This window comes from Zalophus californianus, chromosome 16 (genome assembly GCF_009762305.2).
Source record: "Zalophus californianus isolate mZalCal1 chromosome 16, mZalCal1.pri.v2, whole genome shotgun sequence".
NCBI lineage: Eukaryota > Metazoa > Chordata > Mammalia > Carnivora > Otariidae > Zalophus > Zalophus californianus.
Window position 1 is genome coordinate 27,475,692 of NC_045610.1, and position 26,367 is coordinate 27,502,058.

Below are 26,367 nucleotides of genomic sequence, written 5' to 3' on the forward strand. Positions count from 1 at the left end.
GGGCATGTATGATCGGATTTACCTTTTACAAAGATTACTTTGCTTGTTGGATGAAGAAGGGTCTGAAAGGGGTTGAATGGGATTTGTGAAACAGCCTATAACAGTAGTGTGTGTGAAATATGGTGGCCTATTCTGGAGTTACTATGGTGGGTAGGTGGACTTGCTCATAGTCTAGCACCCTTCTCGTCTGAGGTTCCCATCTTTGTTAATTCTCCCAAGGATGCTACATAACTAGTACTATTTTAGATACGTAGAAGTCAATTAATTAATTACAATGGATATTTTAGACCAAGAGGGCTCAGTTCTTTCCCACAACCCTGATAAGAAAGGCTGGATAGTGTTGTATGGAAAGAAAAAAAAAAAACTAAGAATCGTGTTTAAGTTTTTGTCCCAGGCAGCTTAGTGACTGGTACTATCATTAATTTAGATGCAAATCAAATAAGGGAAAAGCTGGTGTGGGGGTTGAGGGGGGAGTTGGGGGGCAGGAAGTTTAGGGATTCTTGTTTAAACATGTTAGGTTTGAGATATCTCCTAGTTATCCTAGTAAAATGTCTTCTAGGCAGGTGAATGGTACATGAATCTGAAGCGTATGTGGTCACAGTTGGGAATCAACAGTATCAGATATTGTTTAAAGTCAGGGATTGAATAAGAACAAGTATGGAGTAACTTTAAATGGAGAAGAGGAATTTTGGCTCTGGGGCACTTTAACATTTAAAGGCCTGGTAATGAAGGGGAGGCCAGTAAAGGAAATTGAAAAGAATTTAATCATTAAGGTAGGAGAAAAACTAGAAGGGATAATATCTCAAAGAAGTGGAGTGGTCATACCATTGAGAGGTGTCGAGTTGAAATGTGGGTGGCCCTTTTAATAATCATTCCCATGGAGGAGTGTAGCAGGGTGAACACAATGAGAAACTAGAGCATTATTGCACAACTCCTTCGGAAGTTTGGGTGGTACCTGGAAGGCATGTGAAGTCAAGAAAGAGTTTGCTGTTATCTGTCTGTGTATGTTTTCACTTTCTTAAGCATATATGCTTTTTTTTTGACCTATTTCTTTTTTACCATGGTAAAATGTACATAACATAAAACTTACCATTATAGATATTTTTAGGTGTATAGTTCTGTTGCATTAAGTACATTCACACTGTTGTACAACCATCATCACTATGCAGTCACAGAACTTTTTTTCATCTTGTAAAACTGAAACTCTATACCCATTAAATAATAACCCCACCCCTAACCCAACCCCTGGCAACCACTGTTCCACTTTCTGTTTCTGTGTACTTGACTATTCTAGATATCTCACATAAGTGGAACCATAAAGTATTTGTCTTCTTTTTTTCATCTTGTAAAACTGAAACTCTATACCCGTTAAATAATAACTCCACCCCCAACCCAGCCCCTGGCAACCACTGTTCCACTTTCTGTTTCTGTGAACTTGACTATTCTAGATATCTTACATAAGTGGAACCATAAAGTATTTGTCTTTTTATGCTGACTTATTTCACTTTTGCATAATGTCTTCAAGGTTCATCCATATTGCATCATGTATCAGAAATTCATTCCTTTTGGGGTGCCGGGGTGGCTCAGTTGGTTAAGCGACTGCCTTCGGCTCAGGTCATGATCTTAGGGTCCTGGGATCGAACCCCGCATTGGGCTCCCTGCTTGGCAGAAAGCCTGCTTCTCCCTCTCCCACTCCCCCTGCTTGTGTTCCCTCTCTCGCTGTCTCTCTCTCTGTCAAATAAATAAAATCTTTAAAAAAAAAAAAAAAAGAAATTCATTCCTTTTTAAGGCTGAATAATATTCCATGTATGTATGTACCACATGTCATCCATCGATGGACATTTGCATTGGTTCCATCTTCTGGCTTTTGTGATTAATGCTGTTATGAATTTGGGTGTGCAAATATCTGTTTGAGTCTCTACTTTCAGTTCTTTTGGGTATACCTAGAATGGCATTGCTGATGTTCAATTTTTTTAAAAGGAATTTACCACAATTTGTTAAACAGAATTTACTGTCCTAACCTCTTTAAGTAGTACTGTTCAGTGGCATAAAGTACATGCACATTGTTGTGCTACTGTCACCACCATCCATCCACAGACCTTTTTTTTCTTCAAATTTTTTTATTGTTATGTTAATCCCCATACATTACATCATTAGTTTTTGATGTAGTGTTCCATGATTCATTGTTTGTGCATAACACCCAGTGCTCCACGCAGAACGTGCCCTCTTTAATACCCATCACCAGGCTAACCCATCCCCCCACCTCACAGACCTCTTTTTATCTTGCACAACTGAATCTCTCTACCTATTAAACAGTAGCTCTCTACTCTTCCTCCTCCCAGTGCCTGGCAGCCACTATTTACTTCCTGTCTCTCTAAATTTGATTATTCTAGGTACCTTGTATAAGTGGAAACATACTTTTGTGTCTGGCTTATTTCACTTAGCATAACGTCTTCAAGGTTCATCCATATTGTAGCATGTGTCAGAATTCTCTTTTTGGGGGCGCCTGGGTGGCTCAGTCATTAAGCGTCTGCCTTCGGCTCAGGTCATGATCCCAGGGTCCTGGGATCGAGCCCTACACCGGGCTCCCTGCTCAGCGGGAAGCCTGCTTCTCATTCTTCCTCTGCCTCTCCCCCTGCTTGTGAACTCTCTCTATCTCTGTCAGATAAATAAATAAAATCTTAAAAAAAAAATTCCCTTTTTGTGGCTATTTGATAATCCATTGTGTGTGTATGTGTATGCTACTTTTTGTTTATCCATTCATCCTTTTGATAGACACTGGATTGGCACCTACTTTTTGGCTATTGTGAATAATGCAGCTGTGAGGATGGGTGTTCATCTCTTCAAGACCCTGTTTTCCGGGCGCCTGGGTGGCTCAGTTGGTTAAGCGACTGCCATTGGCTCAGGTCATGATCCTAGAGTCCCGGATCGAGTCCCACATCAGGCTTCCTGCTCAGCAGGGAGTCTGCTTCTCCCTCTGACCCTCTTCCCTTTCGTGCTTTCTATCTCTCATTCTCTCTCTCTCTCAAATAAATAAATAAAATCTTTAAAAAAAAACCTGTTTTCCATTTTTCTGGGCATATAAACATAAAAGCGGAATTGCTGGATCATATGGTAACTCAGTTTTTAATTTTTTGAGGAATTGCCATTCAGTTTTCTATAGAGGTTGCACCATTTTACATTCCTACCTAATAGTGCACAAGGGCTCCAGTTTGTCCACATCTTCCCCATCACTTACAATTTTGTGGTTTTGTTTTGTCTTTGCTAATAGCCATAGTAATGCATGTAAACTGGTATTTTATTATTGTGCTTTTGATTCACATTTATCAGTGATGTTGAACATTTTATAGTGTCTGCTGGTATCTTTTGATGGTAAAAGTTTTTAATTTTTTTGAAGTCCAGTTTATCTTTTTTTTTTTCTCCTTTTGTTGCCTGTGCTTTGGTGTCGTATTTCACAAAAGCATTGCTAAAGCTAATGTTACGAAGCTTTTCCCTTGTGTTTTCTTGCAAGAGTTTTGTAGGGGTTTTTTGTTGTTGCTGTTATTTTTTTAAAAGATTTATTTATTTGGGGGGGAGGGGCAGAAGGAGATGGAGAGAGAAACTGCGCCTGATGCAGGGCTCAACTCTGAGATCACAACCTGAGTTGAAACCAAGAGTCTAGTGCTTAACTGACTTCACCACCCAGGCGCCCCAAGAGTTTCATAGTTTTAGATCTAATATTTATAAATGTCTTGGATCTATTTTTAGTTAATTTTGTATATGGTATTAGGTAAAGGTCCAACTTCATTCCTTTGTGTATGGATATCAGCTTTCCTGTCACCATTTGTTGAAAAGATTTTCCTCTCATCATTGAATGGTCTTGATACCCTTGTTGGATATCATTAAAGGGGCTCCTGGCTGGCTCAGTCAGTAGAGTGTGTGACTCTTGTTCTCAGGGTTGTGAGTTCAAGCTCCATGTTGGAGGTAGAGAGTACTCAAAAAAAAAAAAAAAATCATTTGAGTATACATGTGAGCATTTATTTCTGGGCTGTGTGTGTGTTTATGGGATATTTTAGTGCTTGATACTGGTGGCAGTAATCCAGTAGAGATGAATAGAGGAGAGGATGATTGCCAAATACATAGGCTTCTCCTAAAATAAGCATGACAGTTCAATAGAAAATGAAGTAAAGGTTATGATTAGGCCGTTAACGTAAGAAGAAATACAAATGGACAGTATGCATCTCAAAGGATACTCAACCTCATCTAGTTGTCAAGGAAATGACAATCTAAAACAAAAAGAAGTAATGCTCTTTAGATGGACTTTTGCAAAAAGCTTTTGTTACCTATTTTTGCAAGTACTTCCCTCTTGTTGTCACTTGATTTTATTTTTGTGCTAAACAGAAGTTTTAAATTTTTTATTTCAGACAGATCTATTAATAGTATTCATGGTTTTGGGGTTTAATGTTTTTATTTGGAAGGCCTTTTTAACTCCCAAGTTTATAAAAATGACCCCTCTTTTCTTACGGTATTTTTTTTTTAACTTTTTAACATTTAGGTCACTATGCCATATATAATTTGTTTTTCATGATGGTGTGTGAGGTAAGTTCAGTGATTTTTTTTTTTCCCCAAAAGAAACATGTTTTTTGAAGATTCCACTCTGTCCAACAATATGAAATGCATCCTTTATTAATAGACCAAATTCCCATATTTGCATTGTTGTTTTTAAATTCGTTCACAGAGGTTAAATCATATGAAATTGCCAACATGCAACTTGTTTTTGACCTGCAAAAACAGCAATTTGATATTGTTCAACTGAATATTTGTAGTGTTTTTAACTACTATATATCATAGTTTGTAAACTAATTGACTTGCCTTCATTTTTGTTTTTGTTTTCAAAATATTCTTGATGGTTCTTGCATATTTACTCTTCCAGAAAAACATTTTGACTGGAATTGCACTATTTAATGGATTTAATTACATTTAATTTGGGGAACTGACATTTTTCAGTATTGAAGCATTAACATCTGGAAAAGTGGTATTTCTCTCCATTTTTCTGGTCATCTCTCGTCTATACTTCACAGTTTTAGTTTTCTTCATATAAGTTCTGTATATGTCTTGTTATATTCATTTCTAAATAGGTTATAACTTAGGTTGCTATTGTGAGTGGGATTTCCTCCCCTGCCCCCCAGAATGTTTTCTAATTATTTGTCACTTGTAGGAATACTGTTGGTTTTTACATGTTTGTCTTGTATTCAGCCCACTTAGTGAAATTTTTAAATTCTAAGTTTTTCAGTCAGTTATCTTGAATTTTTAAGTAGATGATCATATCAGCAAATAATTACAGTTTGTTCATTCTTTTTTTACTTATTTACTTTTCATTTTTTATTGTCTAGGCTAGGATCTCAGACCAATGCTAATAGCAGTAATAGAATTTTTGTAATGTTTTCAACTCTGTTTAGGAATTCCTTTAGTTTTCTCAAGTATAAAATTTGCTATATATTTCATTAAAGATTTATTTTAGAGAGAGAAAAGAGAAAGTGCGAGCACAGGAGCAGGAGGGGCAGGAGAGGGAGAGAGAATCTCAACCACACTTCGTGCTGAGTGCGGAGCTGGACGCAGGGCTCAATCTCATGATCCTTAGGTCTCGACCTGAGCTGAAACCAAGTCAGATGCATAACTGACTGTGCCACCTAGGCGCCTGTGCTATGAGTTTTAATAGTTTTTACCAAGTTAAAAGATATATCCTTCTATTGCTAATAATTACTGTGTACAATAAGTACCACTGTTTACTCTTTGTGGGATATCATTCTAAGTAAGTCACATGTGCATTAACTCCCTTAATCCCAACAACTCTGAGGCAAGTTATTTTTATCCCCAATTTACAGATAGATAAATGGAGGCACAGGGCATTAAACAGCATTCTCAGAGTTTCACAGTGGTAATTGGCAGAGCCAAGAACTTGAACCACAGAGCCTATGGCTTTCACCATTGCACCAAACTACCTCTTTTTCCACTTACTAAGAGGTTGTTGTTTCTCAAGAAGTTGTATAGAATTATGCTTTTTTGGCTTATGTCAAAATGATCATATTGTTTTGTTCGATTATTTTAACTTTAAAGAATTACATTCTTTATCTAATTAATCTAATTATGACCATTCTTGAAATAGTAGAATGAATCCTATTTGCTTTTGATAATTTATAATTTTTTTAAATATACTGCCATATTCAGTTTGCTAATATTTTACTTAGAATTCTTGACTATTGTAGTCATAAGTAAAATCGAGTTGTATTTTTGTTAAATTATCCTTAACCCATATGAATTCCAGTTTTATGCCAGCCTTATGGAATAAATTCAGAAGCTTTTGTCTTTTTCTATACTATGAAATTATTTTAACAGCTTATCTGCTCTTCAAAAGTTAATGAAACTCGTTCATAAAACCAGTTAGTTCTTTCAGGGACAGAACTTTAACAACCTGCTTAACTTCAGTGTGTTTATTGGTCTCATATTTCTCCTCCTTAAGCCAGTTTCTGTAATTAATTTTCCTTAAAAATTACTCATTTTGTTAAATATTTAAATTTATTGGTATAAAGCCACTTATTCTGGTCTCTTAAATTTTAAAAAGTCCTCTGAATATGGGCTGTTAAACTTTTTCTCTTATTTTGCTTATATGTGTTTTCTTATTTTGTCCTTTGATTTGACTTGCTGGAAACTTGTCCATTTTATTTGTCTCTTCAAAGACTAGTTCTTAAATATATTTTCATTTACTCTCTTCTACCATTTTTTTTTATTAACATATAATGTATTTGTTTCAGGGGTACAGGTCTGTGATTCATCAGTCTTAACACAGGTCACAGCGCTCACCATAGTACATACCCTTCCCAATGTCTTATCACCCAGCCACCCCATCCCTCCCACCCCCTCCACTCCAGCATCTGTCTTTTTATTACATTAAATTCTACCTTTGTTTCTATTTTAATTTAATAGTCTATTAACAGAATATGGTTAAGGACCATATTATAATTTATAGATACATTAAGACCAATTTTTCCACTGCAATTTTTTCTCACATCTTTTTCGTCAAGTGTACAATTCAGCAGTTTTTAATATATTCACAAAGTCATGTAATGATCACCATTATCTAGAACACTGTCTACAACATTTTCATCACCCTCTCCCCAAAACTCCAGACGTGTGAACAATCACTCTCCATTTTTCGCTCCCGGTAGCTCCTGGTAACCTCTAGTCTAGTTTCTCTATATGGTTTTACTTCTTCTGGACTTTTCATATAAATAGAATCATACAATATGGGCCTCTGTGTCTGGCTTCTTTCACTTAGCATAACATTTCCAATGGTCATCCATGTTGTAGCATGTATTATTTCATTACTTTTTATGGCTGAATCATAACTTCATTGTATATGTGTACCATGTTCTGTTTACCTGCTCATCATTTGATGGGCATCATGTAGTGTTTTTCCACCTTTTGGCTATTATGAATAATGCTGCTGTGAATATTCATGTACATGATTCTATGTGGACATATGTTTTTATTTATCTTGGGTATATGCTTAGAAGTGGAATTGCTGGGTTATAGGGGAACTTCTTGAGGCACTGCCATAACTGTTTCCAATGCAGCTGTGCCATTTTACATTCCCATCCAATTCCTAATTAGAACCCAGTTGAGGGTTCCAGTTTCTCCATATCCTTGCCAACACTTGTTATTGTCCATCTCTTTTTTCCCTTTGTCCATTGAATTGTCCTGGACTCATTATCAAAAATTAATTGACCATAAATGGTTTATTTCAGACTCTCAGTTCTGTTCCATTGGTCAATATTTTTGTCTTACACCAGTATACCACCAGTCTTGGTTAGTATGGTTTTACAGTAAGTTTTTGAAATCGGAAGTGTGAGTCTTCCATTCAAGATGTTTTTGGGTATTCTGGATCTTTTCATATGAATTTTAGAATCAGCTTATCAATTTCTGCAGTTAAAAAGTAAGACAGCTGGGGCTCCTGGATGGCTCGGTTAAGCGTCCAACTCTTGATTTTGGCTCAGGTCGTGATCTCAGGGTTGTGGAATTGAGCCCCACATCGGGCTCCTCACTCATTCAGCTGGGAGTCTGCTGGAGAGTCTCTCTTGCCTACTCTCTCTGCCCCTCCCTTTTCTCTCTCTTTAAAAAAAAATTAAAAATAAAATTTTAAAAAACAGTTGGAATTTTTATAGGGATTGTGTTGAATTTGTAGATCAATTTTGGGTGTATTGCCATGTTAACAATATTAAGTCTTCTGATCAGTGAACACTGTATTTTTTCATTAAGCATTTATTGCAAATATTAAAAAATTTCCATCTTTATTATCTTTCAGCAGTGTGTGATAGTTTTCAGTGTGCAAGTATTATATTTATTAAATTTTTTCTTAAATATTTTATTCTATTTGATGCTAAGGTAAATGGAATTGTTACTTAATTGCATTCTTGAATTGTGCTTTGCTGGTCTATAAAAAGATAATCAGTTCTTGGTCTTGTGTCCTGCTACCTTGCTGATCCTGTTTATTACCTTTAAATGTCTGTCTTCTGCTTTCTTTTTATTTTTATTCTTTTTCTAGCTCCTCGAGTCTGTGCATAGTAGGCCACTTAGTTTCATTTTTTTCTAATTCATTATAAGGCTATACATTTTCTTTTCCTAATTATTGTTTGAGCCACAAACATCTTGTGTATTTTATTTGTGATTTATTTCTAATTGATTTTCTTGTTAATCCAATAATTTACAATTTTCAAGTGTTTTGGGGGGTTTTATTTTTGTTCTTAATACTTTGGTATTGAGATTGGAGTTCATATCTGGTAGGATTTTTCTTCTGGAGTTTACTAATATTTTTCTGGTTTTGTGTTTTTTTTTGTTTTTTGTTTTTTTTTTTTGTTTTTTGACTCTCGTCCACAAGTAGCAAAGTAGGAATACTTTTTGCATAAGACCCCAAATAAGCCATTTGGGACCAGAGTGTCCTGGGTTTTTTGGACACAGTAGATAGAATACATTCCATAAGATTAGCCTTCCTCTCACTGCCTATGTAGTGAGTTTTGTGCTATTTTATCTTACTCAGAAATATTTTTAAATATCTTTGCAGCCACAAATAAGAAGAGTAATTCACCCAAGCCAGCTCGATCCAGTGTGGCAGGTAGTCTGTCACTTCGAAGAGCAATAGACTCTGGGGAAAATAGCCGTTCAAAGGGAGACTGTCAAACTCTATCTGAAGGTAAATTTGGAGAGTTTAGAATATATTTTCAGTGGGTAGATGTTTGTTATTTAAAACTGATCTTAATGGTGTACATAGATTTAGATCTTTAAAGGCACTGACGTGCTGAAACTTGATTTGAAAGTTCCTTGATCTCACAAGAGAACACACCCATCTGTAAGAAAATGCAGCCATTAGACTGCATATTCTGGATTCTTTAATTTTAAATACTTGGCATCAAAAAACTGGGATATATTTTTTAATTGGTTTTGAGTTTTCCTGAAGTTTAAAAGTGTTTATGTAGTGAGATATTCTAAAGTGGAGACTAGAGAGCTTTTGTTTGCCTTCTTTCTGAGTATCCCCTTTCTTTTCTTTAGGCTCCCCAGGAAGCTCTCATTCTGGGAGCAAGCACAGTTCTCCCCGAGCCTTAACACATGGCACTATCAGTGATATTTTGCCAAAATCTGAAGACCGGCAGTGTCAAGCTTTGGATTCGGATGCTGTTGTGGTTGCAGTTTTCAATGGTTTACCTGCTGTTGAGAAAAGGAGGAAGATCGTCACCTTGGGGTAGGTTATTTTGGTCTACATCATAATGAATAAATTTCTACTTTGTTAATTTTTTAGTAGACAAAGTTTGTTATATTAAAATCTAACTATAAAGTATCAGAGACCTTTTTTTCTTAATGGAGTGAAATGAGATAGTGTCAGACATTCAGTTATGTTAGAGATCATTTGCAGTGAAGTGTGTAACCTTCTGTGAATTCTGTCTTGTGAGTTTTTGATGTATGTGTCAGCTTTTTTTTTTCCTTTCTGTCTCCTCCACACTTTTCAAAGACATATGTGTTGGGCCGTATTATGTCATAGGTCTTTTACAAATGTTTTGTACGTAACAGAGCACTTCTGGCAATTTTATTTTAACACTGCTTTTGTACTTTTATCTCACCTATTTTCTCTTCTCTTATGAAAATGTCTTCAAAACTGAGAGTTGGAATTTCTCAAAAGGATATATTGTGACCTTTATCTCTCGCCCAGGAAACATAAACTCAGATCCCAGCCATGTCAATTAAACTTCCATCCATTAAAAAGATAGAGTGATTCTGGAATATATGTGTGAATGTGCTAGATGAGCCATTAATACCATCTGCTTATCTATTTTATAGATATTACATTCCTAAGTTTAAACAATGGAATAGTTCTACCTTGGAGACTTTGAAAAAAAACTTTGAATTAAATTTAGAGAGAGATTAACATCCCTTAAGTTTACTTAATTTAAATAGCTTTAAGGTCTGGATAATTACAAATGTAAAAGAACAGCTGGTATGATTTAGTTTTCTGTTTTAGGTCCAGTTTAAGCAGTGGAAAGGTGTTACAATCATCAGGATTGTCTTGTCCTTCCTTACCTACCCTGATTTTATACATATTCCTTTCAGGTTGAAGTTACAACTAGCTTTTATATTTTGTTATGGAGATATTTATGTCTGCCTTTAGTCATAACAGTTAAATGTATATGAACATAGACTTTTTTTCTACACTGTAAAATCCTCTGTAAGTATCTGCAGCTCTTAGCTATAACCCTCATTTTACAATTAACTGTATTGCTAGCCTGACTTATGTGGTGTTATGTCTTTTTTTCCTTGCCTGATTTAAAGTAGTTTGTAAGCAAAAATTTTAATAATAAGTGGTTCAAAAATAGAAGTAAAAAGAATATTAAGTGAAAATTTCCCCGTCTTTGTCTCCCATCTGCTTAGTTTTCCAGCTCGCTGCCCACACACATCCCTGCTATTTTTAATTTTTTATATATGCCGTGTCTTCTCAGTTTTTATGCATATTTAAGCAACTGTGACTATATAGCTTTTTTAATACAAAACATACACCCTATTTTCTCAGTAATATATCTGAGGTCTTTCCATATCAATGAGAACATATTATTTAGGACTTCTATTTTTGTCTTTTAATCAGAATTTTATTGAGATAATTATATGTTCACATGCAGTTCTAAGAAATAATACAAAGAGATCCTATGCACCTTACCCAGTTTCCCCTAATGATGACATTTTGCAAAACTGGTACAATATCACAACCAGGATATTGCCATTGATACAGTCCATCATTTTCTAACCTTTTATTGTGGGTCTTATAGTGAATTTTTAAAAAAACAATACTTGAAATTTATATTTAACACCAGTGCCATATACCCTACTTGGTTTCATGCTCAGTTTCAGGACAAGAAGAAAATACATATTATATCACTGACTAGTTATACAAAAATATCAGGTTGTTTTCTCTCCTTTGAGGGCTAATTCTAAAGGAGGTCGTCTGGAAGGAATGCAAATGACTGATTTGGAAAATAATTCTGAAACTGGGGAATTACAACCTATACTACCTGAAGGAGCTTCAGCTGCCCCTGAGGAAGGTATGGAATGATAAAGTCATAATTTGGTGGGAGGTGGGAAAAATGATTTTTTGTGTGTTGGTGTTGGGGAGTAGTTAAGTTACTGAGACATTACCATCCAACATGCTTGATCTGAATACTGCATTTATTGTGCCACTGAGTTTGATTTACTCGGACATTGAGCACAGAGGAAGGCAAAGTGGATAATTGACTACATAAAAGGACATGTCTTACTTAGAAGAGAGGTTTACAGAGGGGTGGGGGAATCTACAGATAGTTCATCTGTTCATTCAGTAAATGCAATGATAGGCATTGAATTTGCTAGGTATGCAAAGGTGAGATTAGATATGTTCACAGGCTTAGGGGGAAGGCATGCACAAAAACAACTAATTATAATATTAAGTGTTAAGTACTTTTGTCTTTTAAGGTCAGTCTTTTTTTTTTATTAAGATTTTATTTATTTATTTGAGAGACAGAGCATGAGTGGGGCAGGGCGGTGAAGATTGGGATGGGGACGGGCAGAGGGAGAAGGACAAGCAGACTCCCTGCTGAGCCAGGAGCCCAAAGCAGGACTCAATCCCAGGAACCTGAGCTGAAGTTAGACGCTTAACTGACTGGCCACCCAGGCGCCCTAAAGTCAGTCTTTATTAGTATTTGTAAATTGCTTTGCTCATATAGAATTATTCCATACTTTAGCCATTTAAAAAAATCCTTTATGGTAACTGACTTCAACTCTGGCAGTTCATTCTCAGTTACATTTTCAGTCTTCTTCTATGTGTTCTTCCAGTTTTGTCATTATTTTATCTAAAAGCATAGGAGACATTTTGTAATTTTGAGTAGCAGAGGTATTTGGGGTATTTTTTTGTTTTCTTTTAAGATTTTATTATTTATTTATTTGAGAGAGAGCATGCATGGGAGGGGGGCGGGGGAGGAGAGGGAGAGAGACATGCCGACTCTGCGCTAAGTGCAGAACCTGACAAGGGCTTGATATCAGGACCCTGAGATCATGACCTGAGCCGAAATCAAGTCAGATGCTTAACTGACTGAGTCACTCAGGTGCCCCAGAAAGTGTTTTTAAATAAGGCTGTGTTTTGCCATTGTTGTGTCCTATATATGTTAGAAAAGGATGTCAACTTTATTAATGATATTTGGCATTGAAATTTTTTTCCCATTTTTCTGAATCACTGCCACCTTCTACCTCTGCACTCATTTGAATTTTAATGATTGATGGATTGTAGCTCAAAGCATATATGCAGGTGCCACCATTTACCTCTGGCTGCCCTGTGAGAGTGTGTGTGGTGGTGGCATTTTTTAGGTTTTTCAGTTAAAGGATACTAAACACTCCCCTCTAGGTTGATGCTCCTGTGGCAGCCAGCATTACTTCAGTAGAAGAGGTTAAATGAAAAGGGTTTTTAAAGTGAAGTGTTGATTGTTAAAACATTAAGATATAAATATTTCAATTAAAAATCTTTAAAGAAAGGACCTGTAGAGATTAGCTAGTTTCAATGTATTTATATATATTGATATATATTGATTATAAATGTTTATAGCATGTGCTGGAATTACAGCCCCTTTTCTTCATGCAACATTTATGAAATGCTTCTAAATTTTAGCCTGTCATTGCATTTGATGCTGGGGAAGAAGTAATTCTTGAACTTGCTATTTAATTCAGGTTTTCTTTAACTTGACACCCACTGACATTTTGGGCCAGATGATTCTTTGTTGTAGAGGGCTGCCCTGTACATTGTAGGATGTTTAGCAGCATCCTTGGCTTTTAACTACTAGGTGCCAACAGTACCTCCTCTGAGTTACAATAACCAAAAATGTTCCTTGGGAGGCAAAATCATCCCCAGTTGAGAACCACTGGTTGAGTTGAGTGACTCAACCAGGGATGACCACTCCTTCTTAAGAATCACATGCCAGAGTAGATCACAGTTTCAAATGGGTACCAGGTGTCATTCTCAGGTATGTTGGTGGATATATGTGTTGGTGGTAGTGTGGAGGTTGGAGTAGTGTGGAGGTAGTTGGAGGGGTGTGTGGAAAAGGATGCAGGGGGAGCAACTGAAAACCATCAGTCAGGTGTCAGACCATTTAATAGCATGGGTGCTGTGATAAGGTGTGTAGGGAGCTCAGAGAACAGGTATGGAATAATAAAAATAATATTTACTAAGTCCTCAGTATATATTAGAGACTGCTAAAGACTTTCCCAGATTTATCTTGTTTTCTCAATATAGCTTTACATGGTAGTGACTTTATTATCTTGATTATCTCACCTATAACGTGAGTAGACTAAAGCCTACGGTTGTAAATCTTACCCAAAATCACAGAGTTAGTAAATGAAAGGGCTGGAATTTGAACCCAGAGGCAGTGCTCTTAACTATCATCTTTACTAACCTGGTTCACCCTTAGAAAGATCATCCTAAGGGATGAGTACAAATTAGCCAGGTGAAAATCAGTGAAAGATGAGGCCAGAGTGGAAAGAGGACAGATCATGAAGAGTTACATTGTATGTCCTAGCTAAAATTTGGACTTTGTCATGGTACTGGCACAAAAACAGACACATAGATCAATGGAACAGAATAGAGAGCCCAGAAATGGACCCTCAACTCTGTGGTCAACTAATCTTCGACAAAGCAGGAAAGAATGTCCAACGGAATAAAGACAGTCTCTTCAACAAATGGTGTTGGGAAAATTGGACAGCCACATGCAGAAGAATGAAACTGGATCATTTCCTTACACCACACACAAAAATAGACTCCAAGTTGTTGAAAGACCTCAATGTGAGACAGGAGTCCATCAACATCCTAAAGGAGAACACAAGCAGCAACCTCTTCGACCTCAGCCGCAGCAACTTCTTCCTAGAAACATCGCCAAAGGCAAGGGAAGCAAGGGCAAAAATGAATTCTTGGGATTTCATGAAGATAAAAAGCTTTTGCACAGCAAAAGAAACAGTCCACAAAACCAAAAGACAACGGACACAATGGGAGAAGATATTTGCAAATGACATATCAGACAAAGGGCTAGTATCCAAAATCTATAAAGAACTTGTTAAACTCAACATCCAAAGAACAAATAATCCAATCAAGAAATAGGCAGAAGACACATACAGACATTTCTGCAAAGAAGACATCCAAATGGCCAACAGACACATGAAAAAGTGTTTAACATCACTCGGCATCAGGGAAATGCAAATCAAAATCTCAATGAGGGCGCCTGGGTGGCTCAGTCAGTTAGGCGACTGCCTTCGGCTCAGGTCGTGATCCTGGAGTCCTGGGATCGAGTCCCGCATCGGGCTCCCTGCTGGGCGAGGAGCCTGCTTCTCCCTCTAACCTCCACCCCTTTCATGTACTCTCTCTCTCTCTCAAAATAAATGGATAAATCTTAAAAAAAAAAACAAAACCTCAGTGAGATACCACCTCACACCCGTCAGAATGGCTAAAATTAACAAGTCAGGAAACGACAGATGTTGGCGGGGATGTGGAGAAAGGGGAACCCTCCTACACTGTTGGTGGGAATGCAAGCTGGTGCAGCCACTCTGGAAAACAGTATGGAGGTTCCTCAAAAAGTTGAAAATAGAGCTACCCTATGACCCAGCAATTGCACTACTGGGTATTTACCCCAAAGATACAAATGTAGTGATCTGAAGGGGTACATGCACCCTAATGTTTATAGCAGCAATGTCCACAATAGCCAAACTGTGGAAATGGTCTAGATGTCCACTGACAAATGAATGGATAAAGAAGTTGTCGTATATATACATAATGGAATATTATGCAGCCATCAAAAAATGAATCTTGCCATTTGCAACGATGTGGATGGAACTAGAGGGTATTATGCTAAGCGAAATAAGTCAGTTAGAGAAAGACAAGTATCATATGATCTCCCTGATATGAGGAATTTGAAAAACAAGACAGAGGATCATAGGGGAAGGGAGGGAAAAATGAAACAAGACGAAACTGGAGAGGGAGACAAACCATAAGAGACTCTTAATCTCAGGAAACAAACTGAGGGTTGCTGGAGTGGTGGGGGGTGGGAGGGATGGGGTGGCTGGGTGATAGACATTGGGGAGGGTATGTGCTATGGTGAGCGCTGTGAATTGTGTAAGACTGATGAATCACAGATCTGTACCCCTGAAACAAATAATACATTATAGGTTAATAAAAAAAAATTTTTTTAGGGGCGCCTGGGTGGCTCAGTTGGTTAAGAGGCTGCCTTTGGCTCGGGTCATGATCCCAGGGTCCTGGGATCGAGCCCCGCATTGGGCCCCCTGCTCAGCGGGGAGCCTGCTTCTCCCTCTGCCTCTGCCTGCTGCTCTGCCTACTTGTGCTCTCTCTCTGTCAAATAAATAAATAAAATCTTAAAAAAAGAAATATTAAAAAAATTTTTTTTTAATTATTTGAGAAGTAAAAAATAAATAAAATTTGGACTTTGTCCTTTGAATGGGATCTGTTCTGTGGAGCCGGGATTTGGAGTGGGGAAAGGGGATGTGGAACTTTAGGGGCAGGAAAACTGGCACGAAGCACGTTAAATCACTGTTGGTGAGAACATGACTTGACTTAATTGCAGCCTTCAACTCATAAATGCACATTATCTTAGCACCCAGAACCCTGGAAGTTTTTGACATCAGTTTCGTTTCTTATTTAGAGCTAATCGTTGACAGCCTATCATAAACTAGAATTTGCTGGCAACATTTAGCATCTACCATGCACTTTCAAATCCTTGAAACTGAGGTTTAGAGCTACGTGGTCAGTGGGACCCAGTAAGACATTTTTTATATAAGGAGCGATATGATACAAAGAACCTAGAACTGAGTAAGAAAACTTGCTGTAAACATGCAAATCAACAATGCCACAGAAGTACACCCTTGTGGTTTGTTGGTATGTCAACAGCTTGTTTACCATTCAGGTCCCAGGATAGGCAGTGAGGAGGTGACTAACTGGTAAGGCTGGAAGAAGGGAATGTAGTGGGTGACAGTAGGAGCTTTGAGCCTTTTGGAATCTACTTTGTGAGAGGAGAGTGGGGCCTTCCTCAAAGATGTGGTATTATTATTCTGTCATCAGCAGGAAGCAATTCTCAAGAAACCTTTATTTTTCACACCAGTAAGCCTTGGTAGCAAGTTGAGTGGGTTTGTCTTGTATCCATGGTTAGGAAACACAAGGCTCTTTATTTAAGCAGAATTCCTAAGAGAAAATTTTCTGTGTCAGATGACTATAGGTAATTCTGTCTGTCTCTGTCACATCTGTCTGAAGAAACTTTAAGGCATTGTTTGTATTACTTGGAGGGAATTTGGGACTACTAAGGTGGTTTCTTAAATGTTTTTGTGCATCGATGAAGTATGACTTCTTAGACATGTCAGCCATCAGCAGGCCTTTTTCCTTTCTAAGTGGGACCATATGGGACAACTTTGTATTAATCTTGTGTTTAACGGCCTGATACTGAAAAGCTTGACACTACCCCCACCCCTGCTGCTGCTGCCGCCAGTTGATACCCTCCCTGCAGAACTCTTGAAGTAGACCAGGGTCTTCCTTGCTCATTCTACAGCTGGGGAGTATGCTCTGATTGAGTTCCTATTGAAGTAGCACAGATCTCCTTTCAAGTCAAGGATATCAATAAACCCATCCCAGGGAAAAGCCATGGTATGCCTGTTACACATCTTAATGGCAACCTAACTAAAAGAGGAATACAAAGTCTGATGCTATGCCATAACTGATCCCTTTTGGGGATACCGGTTAAGAGATTTTAGTAGAAGGGGCGGCAGGGGCACCTGGGTGGTGCAGTTATGCATCTGACTCTTGGTTTTGGCTCAGGTTGTGATCTCAGGGCATGAGACTGAGCCCTGCATCAGAGTCCACGCTGAGTGTGGAGCCTTCTTAAGATTCTCTCTCTCCCTCCACCCCCCCCAAAGAAAAAAAAAAGATTCTAATATAAGTTACAAAAACTCCAGTCAGCTGGCTTAAGCAAAAAAAATTTACTCTCTTGTATTAACATGAAGTCTCAGCTGTGGTAGGGCAGTTTCAGGGTTGGAAAACAGCTGTTTAATGTCCTCAAGAACTCATTTTTTCCCCCATCTTTCACACTGCCATTCTCAGTGGCTTAGCCTCACTCAGGATGGCAAGATGGTTGCTGCAACTTCAAACTTCATATAGAGTCAGAGTAAAATTCTGGGGATACAGGAGGATTATTTCATTCTATATATCTCTATCAACAAGGAAAACCTTTGTCAGAATACCTTAACAACTTCCTAACATCCTCTTATATCTCTTAATCACTGGCCAAAAAAGGAAACTTGGCAAAGTCTAAACTTTTGGTTCCCCTCTTTGACTCATTCCACTTGGCCACATGGAAGAGGGGAGATAGTTGAACAGTAGTGAGGTTCCATATTAGCAGAAGCGAGGCAAGTGAAGTAGTAGAGTCTGCTGCACCAAGTGGTTCATGTATTTCCCAGCATCTGAAATCTGAGCACCCATGAATAAGGGCATTGGAAATAAGTACTGTACTAAATAGTCCTAGTATATAGTGGATGTATATAGTGGATGCTCAAAAAATGTGGTAGATGACTGATATAGTAATATTCTACTTCAACTTTTACTGTAAGATGCAGATTTTGTTTTCCACATTAACATCTCTGTGGCATCTTACATTTAATGGTATCTTGTAATTACTATCAGTGACAGCCAGTTATATGAAAACCTATTGATACCTGGTGAGATTAAGAAAGGTCTAATATTCAGACTGCTGAGAGTTGGTAAAATATCACTAGTTTGCTTTAGGTATTAGTGGGGAGACATTGCAATATATGGGGCAAAGCACAGGAAATAGCTTGTGGTCTGTGGATTGACATCAGCTAGTTTGATTTCAGGTATTTGACCTTATGTGTATTTACTCCCTCTCACTTATTGAAGGCAATGGGTTGTGAAGGACCTGTTGACTCAGTAGGCCAGCAGTAAAGCTAGATGTGAGGAGACTAATTTTTCTTTCTCATTACATTCACAAAGCTAGGGAACCTCCCTAAGTGTGTTTTTGTGGCCCTGTCTGCTACTATATAAATGAGTTTATACTACACTTCACAGGAATCCTACGAGTGGCATTCCAAGAAATAGGAAGTTTGGGAAGCAAAATAATTCTTAAATTAGCATTTTCAACGTGTGATTGTATGTAGTGATATAAACCTTGCTAAGAGTTCTAAATGTTACATTATTTGAATACTACTCTACTCAATGTTCACAGCATTTTCTAGTATTTGAATATTCAGTGTATTAGATAAAAAAATGAATATTCAATGTAGGCTACAGTTCTTTTAAATATTATAAATTAACTTTTTAAAGATCTGTAATGAGGGGCACCTGGGTGGCTCAGTCGTTAAGCGTCTGCCTTCGGCTCAGGTCATGATCCCAGGGTCCTGGGATCGAGCCCCGCATCAGGCTCCCTGCTCCGCAGGAAGCCTGTTTCTCCCTCTCCCACTCCCCCTGCTTGTGTTCCCTCTCTCACTGTCTCTCCCTGTCAATAAATAAAATCTTAAAAAAAAAATCTGTAATGAGTAAAGAGTATGAAAATGAATTTAAAGAATAACTTAAGATTTTAGGAATTCCTGAGAATCCAGAGAATTCCATTTCTCTGTATGTGAATCTGTCAGAATTTCAGAAGCACTAGTGCCTGTGCCTGGATTTCAATTCAAGTGGGTTTTAGGATTTTTAGCAACAGTTCCATGAAGGGCCACAAGGCGGAGGTGGTGCCTCATGGAAGTAGCTGGTTTTGTCTCTGTAAACTATCACACTTGGTTTTTTACAGCAATAAAGTGTTTTTTTTCTTTGCTGAACAAGATTTCAGAAATGTCCATACATCCAGCCTATGTCTTCTAAATATTTAAGGGAGAAGTCATACTACACAAACTCTTCTTGAAAACAGAAGGGGAGGAATTCACCCATTAAGCCATCTGGGACTAACATTTTCTTTGTTTTAAGTTCTTTTAAGTTCTATTTCTTTAGTAGTTAAAATACCTATTCACATTGTCTGTTTTTACCTGAGTGACCTTTGGTAGTTTTTATCTATCAAAGAATTTGTTCATCTCATCTATGTTCTTGATTTCATGAGCATCAAGTTGTTTATACTGTTCCCTTATTATCATTTTAATGTCTGTAGAATCTGTTGTGATGTCACCTCTTTCATTCCTGATATTAGTAATTTTGCTCCCTTATTCCTTCGTCTGCCTAGAAGCTTTTCAATTTTGTTGATCTTTTTAAAGAACTGCCTTTTTGTGTCACTGATTTCTTTTTGTGTTGTTTTCCTGTTAATTTTTTTTAAAGATTTTATTTATTTATTTGAGAGAATGAGATAGCATGAGAGGGGGGAGGGTCCGAGGGAGAAGCAGACTCCCTGCTGAGCAGGGAGCCCGATGTGGGGACTCGATTCTGGGACTCCAGGATCATGAACTGAGCTGAAGGCAGTCGCTTAACCAACTGAGCCACCCAGGCATCCTCCTGTTAACTTTATTTATTCTTTATTTACTTCCTTTATTTGCTTTGAGTTTATTTGCTCTTTTTTCTAGTTTCTTAATGTAGATGCTTGGATCATTGAGACCTTTTACTTTTCTATGTAACCTTTTAATAAATTTCCTTTTAAGCACTGCTATAGCCATATCCTCCAAATTTTGATATGTTGTATTTTTATTTTCATTCAATTCAGAATGTGTTTCATTAATTCTGGAAAATTCTCAGCCATTTTCTCTCTCTCTTTTTTTTTAAGAGTTTTATTTATTTATTTGACAGAGACACAGCGAGAGAGGGAACACAAGTAGGGGTAGTGGGAGAGGGAGAAGCAGGCTTCCCACGGAGCAGGGAGCCCGATGTGGGACTCGATCCCAGGACCCTGGGACCATGACCTGAGCCGAAGGCAGACGCTTAACAACTGAGCCACCCAGGCGCCCCTCAGCCATTTTCTCTTAATGTATTATCTCTCCTTTGTTATTTTTGCTATCTCTGTGGCAGTCTGTTTGACACAGTTGGAACTATTACCATTTATTCCCTTATATTTTAACCACTTTTTTATGATTTTCAGCTCCTATTTTTTTTAATATTCTCTTTAATTTCCTTGGTTCTGTCTTTAAATTTGCTGACCTCTTTTTCAACCTTGCTTAAATCCATCTATTAATATTTAAATTTTAATGACTGTATCTTTCATTTCTGGAAAGTCTTTGTAGTTTTTTTTTTATTTTTTTGTGTAGTAATTTAAAAAAATTTATCCTTCCCTTTTTCACGTTAAACAGGCCATTATCAGTTTATGAAAAATTCATGGTATTATCCTATTTGTATATCTGCTTGAATCTTATTTCAGGTGGATTATCTACCTTGTTTGTTTTATAAATTTTGATTGGAACATACCTTTCTGAGATTCTTTTTCTGTCCCACCTACCCCATCCCTAAAAAAAAATCTTTTCTTCCCCTCTCCTCCCATGATAATTCTTATGAGTTATCATAAGGATTGTGGAAGCTTCCCTTCAGAGAAGTGTTTTTTTGTTTTGTTTTTTGGTTGTTTTTAATGCTTCAAGAGTGTTCACTGATTGATGTCTGTTGATTGTCTTTTCCTGGGTCTTCATATGCTGAAGTAATTTGGGATTGTATCCTGAATATTTTTAATATGATATTATGAGACTCTGAGTTTTATTTAAATCTGCCAGTTTGGTGGTACTTCAAGTTCTGGTCTACATCAATATGCCTGTTCCTATTTACTTTTCAGAGTCCTTAAATAACTGCTTCATGGGGCACCTGGATGGCTCTGTTGGTTGAGCGTCCGACTCTTCATTTCAGCTCAGGTCATGATACCCAGGTCGTGAGATCAGGCCCCTCGTGGAGCCTGCTTGAGGATTCCCTCCCCCTGCCCCCCCCCCCCCACCTTGGGAGTGCGTGTGCGTGCTCTCTCTCTTCCTGTCTCTCTCTCAAATAAATAAATCTTTTAAAAAGACATTTAAAGGGGCACCTGGGTGGCTCAGTCATTAAGCGTCTGCCTTCGCCTTGGGTTATGATCCCGGGGTCCTGGGATTGAGCCCCGTGTAGGGCTCCCTGCTCCGCGGGAAGCCTGCTTCTCCCTCTCCCACTCCCCCTGCTTGTGTTCCCTCTCGCTGTGTCTCTCTCTGTCAGATAAATAAAATCTTTAAAAAAAAAAAAAGACATTTAAAGAAAATAGCCGCTTCATGCATTCTTTTATTTTATTATGTTAATCACCATACATTACATCATTAGTTTTTGATGTAGCGTTCCATGATTAATTGTTTGCGTATAACACCCAGTGCTCCATTCAGTACGTTCCCTCTTTAATACCCATCACCAGGCTAACCCATCCCCGCACCCCCCTTGCATTATATCCAGGTTTTATAGCTTTGTTCAGTGGGAAAGATGGGATGGAATGTGCTTATTCCATCTTACCTAGAACCCTCCCTCCAGAGATTTTACATTTGCTTTATTTAAATGACACTAGCTCCTGACCAATTTTTATGTTAATTTCCTGAGATTTGAACCTCAACTTTCAGTCCCAAACCTAAATTAGTCACACAGGCCTTAGTTTGAATTCTGAGATGAGCTGAGCCCAGCAGAAACAGACAAGAGACTGTATTTAGTAGGCAGACTTTTTCTAGTCTGTCTCTTCAACAAAAATGTTAGCTTTATGCAGGGAGTGAACCTTTAGTCACTCAACTCCCTTTCATTGGTGGATCCAAGGGAACGTTAACATCAAATGGTCATATCCAATTTGATGGTCACATCAAATTCTTCAGGGCTATGGTAGCATCTGACCCATTAGTTTTCCTTCATTTGTTTTGGCACCTGTGTATTTCCCTTCTTTCCTTTAATGTGGCTGTTCATTAAATATTTTAAGTTTCATATTTTCTCTAGCATTTATAAGGGTTTGTAGCAGAAAGATTTTCAGATTTTCTTGATCACTGTCTATTGAAACAGAAGCATTTTCTGTAGATTTTTTCTTTTAAAAATCAACCGAGGGGGCACCTGGGTGGCTCAGTCGTTAAGCGTCTGCCTTCAGCTCAGGTCAGGATCCCAGGGTCCTGGGATGGAGCCCCGCGTTGGGCTCCCTGCTCTGCGGGAAGCCTGCTTCTCCCTCTCCCACTTCCCCTGCTTGTGTTCCCTCTCTCGCTGTGTCTCTCTCTGTCAAATAAATAAAATCTTTAAAAAATAAATAAAAATCAGCTGATACACATAAAAACAAAATTAGAGGCCCAAATGGGATAGTACCTCATTTATTGCTAGAATTAATGGAATTTTTTATACACACATGTACATGTAAGTATAAATGTGTCTGTATATGTTTTAGGCTAGAAACGATTACATTTATATTAAATAAGGATTAAAAGTCTCTAGAAAAAACTATTTGCTTTGGAAAAAATATTCTCAGTGTAATGAAATTAATACTGGTCTCAAATTACTACTTGCAGATACTGTAGAAAGGGCAGTTTTAATCTTTGAGAACAAAAATAAAACCACTGCTGTAAATAACTAAAGAGAACTGAGGTTTGTGTGGTTACTTTTTTTTTTTTAAGATTTTATTTATTTATTTGACAGATAGCAAGAGCAGGAACACAAGCAGGGGGAGTGGGAGAGGGAGAATCAGGCTTCCCGCGGAGCAGGGAGCCCGATGCGGGACTCCATCCCAAGACCCTGGGATCGTGACCTGAGCTGAAGGCAGAGGCTTAATGACTGAGCCACCCAGGAGCCCTGTGTGGTTACTTCTTTATCTGTCATTTGTTTGGTGTCTTACATTGTCTCAGCATCCAGTGTAAAATTCACTAGGAGTCTCCATTTAGTAGATGAGGAGACTTCCTTTTCCTTTCACTTGCAGTGGTTTCTCGCCAGAAACACGTTCTCCCCTTCTTTCCTGCCAGGAATGAGTAGTGACAGCGATATTGAATGTGACACTGAGAACGAGGAGCAGGAAGAGCACGCCAGCATGGGAGGATTCGATGACTCTTTCATGGCGCAGCCCCCAGATGAAGGTGCAGCACCTGGTGTCCTTTTACAGAGATTAATGAAATGTTTCTTCTGCTGCTGCAGCTGCTGCTGCTTTTTCTTTCTTAATTATTGTCATTTGAGAGACAATATTCTGTGGGGTAAACGATACAGTGAATAGCAATAAGTACCCCGGCTGGTCAGACACCTGCGGGCTGCTGCTTGGTGGAGCAGGGCATCTGAGCATAGCTTCTGGGTTGTACAGAATTGTTTAAAATAAAAACAAAACTGAGAAGACTTTTCAACAGAGGCAGTTTGTGGCCTGCAGTGCCTAAATATTTAACTGTGTGCCCTTGTATAGAAAATGTTTGTCAACCCCTGCGGGGGGTTCAAATGTTATTAAATGTTATTAGCCTAGCCTAACTTTTTAAAAAGATTTTTCCTTATTTCTTAGAAATGCATTTAGTTGAGTGCAGCATCGTTTTTTAAATTTCCTCTTCCACCCAAAATAGTTTTAGGAATAAAACTCACTGAGAGAAAGTCATTGTTAGTATTTTTGCTTTGTTTTGTTTTAGGAGTACAACCTAATGATTTGATATTATGTATACAATGTGAAATGATGAGCACGATAAGTTTTAGCTAACATCCATCACCCATTGGCAGTATTTTATCCAGAGACGTTAATGATCAGTCTGAGCATTCCTCTGCAAGATTTCCTGGAATCACAACATTGTCAGGCTCATGCTAGTTGTCAGCTTTATAATTTTACAGATTTCCCTGATGTTCTAGTGTCTTTTTCAAAACAGAGCTAAGCATTGGATGATTTTTTAAGTATTATGACACTTTTAGTAATTTTCTCTGTTTCTGAAAGAAGCAGCCAAATTTTGGGCAAGTTATTTTGAGTGCTGATAGGTTTGTAGTGATATCTGCATGTACAATTTAATTTGCTTTAAAATACATTTTATGTTTACAGAGGTAGTCTTCAGAGTATATACAGCCTCCTCATTTCCTCTTCCCTTCTTCAGCTGCTCCCACAGTGTCCCCAGGAGGACAAAGTTAGGCAGTGCCTTTCCTCTTCTAATTTGTGGGTATTACACATCTTACTTTTTCTCATTTATTTTCCCTTTGTGCTTGCTTATACCTGACTCAGGTCACAAATTCTTTGAAGACAGAGGTTTATCTACAACCCAGTACATCTTTATCACTTAAATAATATGCTTGGTAAGATCATTTAAAGACATGGAAAAGAAAATACTGGTCCTTAAATACTGTTATTTGCTTTTAAATTTTTCTCTTAGATACGCATTCCAGTTTTCCTGATGGTGAACAAATAGGCCCGGAAGACCTCAGCTTTAATACTGATGGAAACAGTGGAAGGTAATTTTCAAATCAAGAGAACTGACTTGCAAGCTACCTTGACCCTGAGATTTGCTGTAGTTGATGCTCAAATTTGTCATCAGTCAGATAATCAGATTTGGTCTTATTTTTTCATCTTCTCTACTTGAAATAGTAATTCTGAAGACTGCACAGTTGTAGTATATGACATTAGTATGCAGGAAAAAATTAACAGCGTGGGAAGAAGAATTCTGTGTAATGTAATGAATTAACAGTGTAGTCCTCAATTAATTTAGTAAGTTAGGATATTTATAAAAGGAAGTTTGTTTGCTACAATAGAAAGGTCATTAACCGCCACACAGTGTGTGTGGAGACAGTGCATGTGCTCAGTAACCTGCTAACCCTCAGTGCTCTTCTGTCCGTGGCTAGATGCGCAGTTGTGTTTAAATGACCACCTTTAGATTTTGGGTTTTAATTAGAGTTTATAGCTTCATTAATGCCTGTAAATTAGGGAACAGAAAAATTACTTATTTGTAGATTCTGCCCTGTAGATACTTTATGTGAATAACTAAGGCAAAACTAGACTGAGTCTCCTCTTTGGAGTATGTTGGCTGACTGAAGTTAATTTATTTACCTGTTCTTGTTTGTTCAAGTGCAGGCACACTGATTATTGGCACATAATCTTTCTGTTGTATGACTTTTACAAATATAATTTTAAATGAGTGAAGTTCATGTGAATTGGTTATGTTTCCCAGTCATATGAACACATGGAAGATCATTTAAAATTACTTTTTTTTTCTAACTTTTACTAAACAACTATAGTGCAACAAGCATTTTAAAACCCTCTTTTCTCTTTTATTTTCATTAGTTGAACATTGGTTTCAGTGTCAATACATTTAAAGATTCATACATACTGCACACTGGTTTACATGAAACTGTGGTATAATGTTTATTTTCATATTCAGTTAGCCCAAAATAATTGCCAGACTTTCCACCGTGCTCCTACATTTGTGTTTGAGCTGCTATACTATTTGTGAAAATTACACTGAAAGTTGATAAGACTATTGAAGAAGCATGAATATAATACACACATGAGAGGCGCCTCATCTACTTCTATTTTACTTATTTCCCATGTCTAATGTCTTGCCAAATGCTGTGATTCATGGTTTGCTTTTGTTCAAAACGGTTCACACTTTTTGTTAATAAAATGAACTTGAGAAAATATCATGCCTCTGCAATTTATTAAAAGTGGGATAGGAAGCCCCTGGGTTTTTTTCCTATTCACATTACCTGTGTATGATAGAGGCTGTTAAGCTGAGTAGACTGTTAGTAAATGCATGGGAAAATTAAGAGACTTACTTAGACTCTTGGTAATATATATGGGTACTTTTTCTTCTTAAATGTTAGTTGGAAATATTTAAGTATTATAATCATATAATAAATAAAAATTTAACATTTGCTTACTAACATGCTAAGTGTTGGCATGC

The 26,367-nt window shown here is 37.6% G+C and overlaps 1 protein-coding gene across 5 annotated transcripts in view; it reads left to right on the forward strand.

The window, feature by feature from the left end:
• Positions 1-26,367, forward strand: part of TRIM37 (tripartite motif containing 37) — a 135,160-nt gene that overhangs the window by 98,872 nt on the left and 9,921 nt on the right. For 3 of the 5 annotated variants that reach the window (XM_027625301.2, XM_027625299.1, XM_027625302.1), the window contains 5 exons: positions 9,098-9,226; positions 9,583-9,772; positions 11,500-11,618; positions 23,482-23,592; positions 24,844-24,922. In XM_027625301.2, the coding sequence (XP_027481102.1) occupies positions 9,098-9,226; positions 9,583-9,772; positions 11,500-11,618; positions 23,482-23,592; positions 24,844-24,922 (628 nt within the window). Of the gene's footprint in view, positions 1-9,097; positions 9,227-9,582; positions 9,773-11,499; positions 11,619-23,481; positions 23,593-24,843; positions 26,095-26,367 lie in introns of those variants that run through there. The other 2 variants (XM_027625303.2, XM_027625300.2) reach the window with 1 other exon arrangement.